A 7500-nucleotide genomic window follows, 5' to 3' on the forward strand; every position below is an offset into this window, starting at 1 on the left:
GGCTTTGACCTTTGACCTTTGTCTGTTTTGACCCTGAGTGGTTTCAGTAATGAAAGGAGCGACAGGACGCTGAGGGTCAGCGAGAGTTCAGCAGTAACACTCGCATCGATCAGATGTGCTGCTTAGTATCTTCTCAGTCAGGACTTTAGTTCTGTCTGAGGAATTGTGTGTGAATCAGGAGCTCATGGAGGTTGCTGACCTGCATTCTGCTCATCTTTTTACGGAGCAGGAGAAGCTGGATGCCACTGAATGGGATTGTGTCTGTGTTGTTGGTGCAGCCCACATGAGATCATCCACACCGAACTGCTGCTCATATGCAAACTGCAGGGGGTCCAGAAATGAGCTGCTCTGAGGTCATAGGTGGGTCAGGACCAGTCGCTCCTGGACCTTCAGCACATGCAGTGTGAAGGCAACTGATCTGATTTTCACGTTGAAGGCTTGGGCTGGAGAGATGGATCTCACTGATTCTGTGAATCAGATTGAATCGTATAAATCGTGTCTTAGTGAATCAGCCGTGAATCACGTAACAAACGGGTGTTTGAACATATCATATTGACTCAGCTGTTATTTTTACTGCATTGAAATACCTCTGAATTAAATTATAATGCAAACCGTATCATAGTAAAATGGTTGTAAGCCATATACTATATTAGTGGTCTATTCATATTATAGTGATCTTTCTCTGAATCGCTTGACGAAGCGGCTCTGAATCGTATGGCTGAGCGGCGCTGAATCACATCACCGGGATGGAGGGATGTAAATAGTGTAGTGGAAACGTAGAGTCATTCTGGATAAGGGTGTCTTCTAAATGGCAAAAGTGTAAATGACAAAGCGGCTCCGAATCGTATGACAGAGTTGCTCTGAAACGGCTCCGAATCGCTCGACGGAGCGGCTCTGAATCAGTGTAGCATTAAGCTGATGCTTGTGGTAATTGTCCTCCACTCAGCGGATTGTTTGTGTGTTTTTGTCAGGACCGACGCTTCCTATAAACACTCACGTTTTCATTCTGCACTTTTTGTCAATTCTTCCTTTTAATCTTTCTGTCTGTTTCTCTGTAGAATCACTATATTCGGTACAGGAGCAAAATGGCTGTCTGTCCTGGAGGAGAGAAACTTGAAACCAGGTGAGTTTTGAATTCAAACATCTGGAAGAGAGGGATGAAGCAAAAGAGAGAAAGACAGACAGACAGAGAGAGAAAAAGACTGAGAGACAGGAGAAGTGCGTTATCTGTTCTCATCTGTCTCACTGCTGTTTGTCTCTTTTCTCTGTTAGTCGATGTGGGGATGTAATGACTCTATTCCTCCACTTCATCTCTCCACACTTCTGTCTCTCTCTGTCTTGGTCAGTCTGATCATTATTAAAATTACAGCAGATTTAGATCAATGACAAATGAGACCAGACCAAATAAAGCTCTGATGGACACAAGTGTGTGTGTGTGTGTGTGTCTGTGTGTGTGTGTGTGTCACACTCTGAGCCTTGCTGCTGGGGATTATGTATAGGAGTCATTACACACTAGGGCTGTCAGCATATGGTCTGCTTTAGTGTGTGTGTGTGGCAAGAAACACAGGTTAACACACACACACACACACACACACACACACGCACACAGAGCAGTGTTCTTGCTGGTTCATATTTGGTGTTGGCTACACCCCTGCGGAAACAGCAAGGGAAACCCCATATTGCTTTCACTTGGCCTGATGCCCACACACACACACACACACACACACACACACACACTCTCTATCTCTCTTTCTCTGTATTAAACTGAGATGAAACTGCTTTATAATTTATAACTCACCTGAACATGATCCATCTGCTCTGTGTGTGTCTGTCTGTGTGTGTCTGTCTGTGTGTGTGTGTCTGTGTGTGTGTGTCTGTGTGTGTGTCTGTGTGTGTGTGACCTTTTTTGAGATTAGTGGATTATGGGAAGGAAGAGGAAATAAGCCTTAGTCCCTGATACTGTAGCTGATCACTGCTTGTTGTTTTAGGTGTGAAGTTCAGAACACACACAACCTGGTTATAACACAAAGTGTTGTGTATTTATTTTATCTCAGTTTCTAACGTGACATTACTGTTTATTGTGCTGCTCTATATACAGTAATAATATAGTTAAGAAATGCGTCCTATTTGTTTCTATATAATACGTATACATAATTAGGACTAAAGTAAACCGAAGTATAAGAAAACATTTGAAAGATTTTATATCTACAATTTATAAAAAAATAAAAAATTGGTGTTTATACATTATAATAAATAATATTTGTATATTTAAGATATTCAATTTAAAACTAAAAATATACATTTTGTAACTCGTGCTTTTAAATTGTGTAATAAACATTCAATATTGTATAGAATAAAAATAATAAAACAGAAATGTTATAATTATGTACTATAGAATTACCTGAATAGTAATATATGTTTTGTATCATATACATTATTATATATTCCCTGTGAGCTATTTACAGCTTAATTTCTGCTTTTGTGTGTGTGTGTGTGTGTGTGTGTGTGTGTGTGTGTGTGTGTGTGTGTGTGTAGCTGACACACACAGTCTGCAGAGTTTACACACCATCCTGTCAACTGGATCACCGTTAAAGCCACAGAGTTACGAGTACGTTTACAGCTGCATCAAACACAACGTCCTGCTTGCCTCAATCTCAGGTACAACTTTGTGTGTATGTGAGTGTGTGTGTGTGAGAGAGAGAGAGAGAGAGAGAGAGAGAGAGAGAGAGAGAGAGATCTCACCCTGTTCAAACAAATTATCATCAGCTCCAACAGCTGTTGTAGACTGAGGGTGGTGTGTGATTGTGTACCTGGGATTGTGTGGGTTTGTCTTTATATCTGTTATAGTGTGTGTGTGTGTTTGTGTCACTGAGGTTTCCCACTGTGTCGCTATCACACACCACCTGTGCCCGTCACCCCCCCATTGCTCACACAGCTGAGCAGCAGTGTGTGTGTGTGTGTGTGTGTGTGTGTGTCTGTCACTGGCGAACATTTCCCAGACCTAGTTATATAGCTGTTAGTACTATAAAATAAAACAGTGCTACTGAAAGTCATCACTGCATTAAACAATAATCACACACACAGTCCATAATTATCACACACCATACTGAACACACACACCATACTGAACACACACCATACTGATCACGCACTCTATAATAATCACACACACCTTAATAATCACATGCTATAACAGTCACACACTCTAATTCACACGCTATAACAATCACACACTCTAATACACACTCTATAATAATCACACACGCAATAATACACATGCTATAATACACGCACTCTATAATAATGTCACACCAGGAGGATGACAGACCCAGATACAGGATGGCTTCAAATCAACAGGTTTAATAAATAATAATACACTGAACAGGAACCTCTACAAAACTAAACAGGACAAAGGACGAGGAACAACAACATACACTGACGATGATTCCGCGCTGCCACCTGCAACACTGCATGGTTATATAGACATGACCGTGAACACATAGGGAACAGGTGTGTAGAGACGGGGCGGAGTAAACAAGGGTGGGGCAGAACACGTGACACGGGACATAAACACAAGCACATGGCCAAAAGTTCAGGCTGAAAGTTCAGGCCCCCCAATTGACAATTCTGACGAGGTCCAGGAAGGGGGAGCGAGGCACACGGTGAGGTAAATGGGAAGAGCAAAGCACATGGCGAGGCAGACGGGGGAGCAAGGCACACGGTGGTGCAGCCAGAGAGGGCCGAGCGACGCCCACAGCCAAGCTGAAGGGCCGAGCACAACCATCGACGCATCGTGGCCAGACCCACGTCTTGACGACCAGAATAGGAGGGAGGAAGGGCGGGAAAAATCCTCCGCCATGGGCCTGCAACATCCCCTGCGGACGAAGTGAGGCGACGTCCTCCTCGAGGAACCAGAAGTGGAGCAACGTCCACCATAGGAACAGGTGCAGGGCGATACCGCAGGGCACCAAAAAAAAAAGAGGGGGCAAAACCGGGATGGTGACATCCTCCGCGGAACAGAAGTGAGGCGACGTCCTCCTCGGGGAACCGAAAGTGGAGCGGAGCCCCTCACTGTAAAGTGGAGCGGAGCCCCTCACTGTAAAGTGGAGCGGAGCCCCTCACTGTAAAGTGGAGCGGAGCCCCTCACCGAATAAAATGCGGTGCGATGTCACAGAAAAAAGGAAAAAGTCCAGGAAGACTGGAGGACTGGAGGAACAGTCCAGGAGGAGGGAAAAAATGCTCCTAATAAGCCAGTTCAGGCTGGAAGCTATTCTGCTGAGTCCGAGTTCTGTGCGGAATCATTCTGTCACATTGGGAGGAGGAAGACAGACCCAGATACAGGATAGCTTCAAATAAACGGGTTTAATAAATAATAATATAGAACAGGAACAAAGACGAAAACTAAACAGGACAAAGGACGAGGATACACGCGCTGCCATCGGCAACAGGGAGGAATAAACAAGGGCGGGGCAAACACGTGACATGGAACATAAACAGAAGCACATGGCTAACAGTCCGGACAAATAATCGCACGGCATAATAATCACATACGCTATAATCACACATGCTATTATCACACACTCTGTAATAATCATACACACTATAATAATCACACACTCTACAATAATCACACACTCTATAATAATCACACACTCTATAATAATCACACACCCCATAATAATCACACACACTGTAATAATCACACACTCTATAATAATCACACACCATAATAATCACACACACTGTAATAATCACACACTGTAATAATCACACACACTATAATAATCACACACACTGTAATAATCACACACTCTATAATAATCACACACTCTGTAATAATCACACACACTGTAATAATAACACACTCTATAATAATCACACACCATAATAATCACACACACTGTAATAATCACACACACTGTAATAATCACACACACTGTAATAATAACACACTCTATAATAATCACACACCATAATAATCACACACACTGTAATAATCACACACACTGTAATAATCACACACTCTATAATAATCACACACTCTGTAATAATCACACACACTGTAATAATCACACACACTGTAATAATCACACACTCTATAATAATCACACACTCTGTAATAAATTCCAGGGGTTTCGTTACCATGAGGTAAAGTGGGCGTGTTTCCGGAGGTCCTGGAAAAACGCCCTCTTTCAAGAAACCCAGCATACTACGAAGGACAAAACATCATACAGGTAGATTTATTTTAGAAAACAAATAAACAACCAAAAACTAGGGTTAGAGTTAGATGATCAAATAGGCCACGCCTACTCGATAACACAATATCTGTTACGCTGTTCTGAAATCCCTGGAAATAAGTGGCTGCCGTCTGACCCCTCCCCCTGAGAGGAGGCGGGACTGACTTTGACCTCTGACCTTGAGGCCAAATGAAGCATATGTGCCTGTTTCCTCCTGGCAACTGTTGTCGTGCCAACCAGACTGACCTCACCATTCAGTCTGCAGGAGGTTTTAACACTTTAAACCCCCACATGGCTGCCATCTGTACCACACACACACACACACACACACACACACACACACACACTCCTCCCTCATGGACTGACCTGTTTACTGTCCTGCAGTAAGTGTGTGTGTGTGTGTGTGTTTAGGTAGGATCCCCAGCACCATTGTAGAAGCCTCTATATAGTGAGTGCATCTAGTGAAGGTGTTATTTATTTGTAGCAGCGTTTAATGTGTGTTTAATTCAGTACACTTGGTTTCTCTGGGATTTTTTTTTGGACCCGTATCTTTGTCTATGTAAATTTCTTTCCTCCCTCTTCATCTCTCTTTCTCTCTGTTTTCTCTTTTTTGCCCTTTTCCTTTGAATAAGTGTGTGTGTGTGTGTGTGTGTGTATAATTGTAGAATATTCATGAAGAAGTTAAGTGTCAGAAATGTCAACACTCAACAACTAAACACTGAAATAGAAGGAAAGAGAGCTCACTATTGGATGAGTACACACACACACACACACTCACACACTCACACAAACACACACACACGGATAAAACTTTTTGGAACAAAACACTTTATTTCCCAGAGGAACTAATTTAAACCTTCCTAAAGATCTTTGAAGGGGTTAGGGTAGAGGGACGATCTGTGCGTGTGTGTGCGTGTGTGTGCGTGTGTGTGTGCGTGTGTGTGTGTTTCATGTCATTGTCATTTTCATGAAGGTGTTGGGGTATGTGTGTGTTCAGGTGGTACAGACATCATCTCGTGCTTCATGGGGCAGAACCACACTGTTCCTGTGTACAGAGGAGAGATCCAGGCGAGGAACCTGGGCATGGCTGTAGAGGCCTGGAGTCCTGAAGGTCAGGACCTGCTTTAATTCTTCATCTTCATCCTTTCATTTCTTCTCCTTCTCCTTCTTCTCATCTGTCAGTTTTTTTCTTTCTTTGATCCTTTATATTCTATCTGTCTGTCTGTGTAAACTGAACAAAATTATAAACACAACACTTTTGTTTTTGCGCCGTTTCTCCTGAGCTGAAGTCTAACACTTTTACTATGTACACAAAAGGCCTATTTTTCTCATTGTTCACAACTCTGTCTAAATCTGTGACTGAGAGAATCCATCCACCTCACAGGTGTTATATCACGATGCTGATTAGACGGCATGATTACTGCACAGATGTGCTTTAGGCTGGTCACAATAAAAGGCCCCTCTATAATGTGTAGTTTTACTGTATTGGGGGTCCTTAATCCAGTCAGTATCTGGTGTGACCACCATTAGCCCCACGCAGTACAACACATCTCCTTCACTGTTGATCAGGTTGTTGTTTGTGGCCTGTGGAATGTTGCTCCACTTCTCTTCAATGGCTGTGTGACGTTGCTGGATATTGGCAGGAACTGGAACACGCTGTCGTTATACACACCGATCCAGAGCATCCCAAACATGCTCAGTGGGTGACCTGTCCGGTGAGGATGAGGATAAACTGGGATGGGTTCAGCTTCCAGGAATTGTCTACAGATCTTTGCATCATGGGGCTGAGCATCATCATGCTGCAACATGAGGTGACGGTTGTGGATAAATGACACAACAATGGGCCTCAGGATCTCGTCACTGTATCTCTGTGCATTCAAAATGCCATCAATAAAATGCACCTGTGTTCGTTGTCCATAACATACACCTGCCCGTACCATAACCCCACCTCCACCATGGGCCACTCCATCCACAACATTAACATCAGCAAACTGCTCCCCAGCATGACTCCATACACGCTGTCTGCCATCTGCCCTGTACAGAGAAACCCGGGATTCATCCATGAAGTGAACGACTCTCCAAAGTGCCAGACGCCATCGCCATCGCCAAAACCTGGGACGTCTGTGGCTTTGTGCTGTGGGATAAAACTGCACATGTGGCCTTTTATTGTGACCAGCCTAAAGCACACCTGTGTAATAATCATCATACTGTCTAATCAGGGTAGTGATATTACACCTGTTATCTCAGCTAAGGAGACGTGCTC

The 7500-nt window shown here is 43.4% G+C and overlaps 1 protein-coding gene across 1 annotated transcript in view; it reads left to right on the forward strand.

Annotated features, from left to right (window-relative positions):
• aacs (acetoacetyl-CoA synthetase) overlaps positions 1-7500 on the forward strand; it is a 27496-nt gene that overhangs the window by 15236 nt on the left and 4760 nt on the right. The window contains exons 11-13 of the mRNA XM_060883618.1: positions 1059-1123; positions 2536-2658; positions 6235-6348. Of these exons, the coding sequence (XP_060739601.1) occupies positions 1059-1123; positions 2536-2658; positions 6235-6348 (302 nt within the window). The remainder of the gene's footprint in view (positions 1-1058; positions 1124-2535; positions 2659-6234; positions 6349-7500) is intronic.

The sequence above is a fragment of the Tachysurus vachellii genome, chromosome 12 (genome assembly GCF_030014155.1).
Source record: "Tachysurus vachellii isolate PV-2020 chromosome 12, HZAU_Pvac_v1, whole genome shotgun sequence".
In the NCBI taxonomy this organism is placed as follows: Eukaryota; Metazoa; Chordata; class Actinopteri; order Siluriformes; family Bagridae; genus Tachysurus; species Tachysurus vachellii.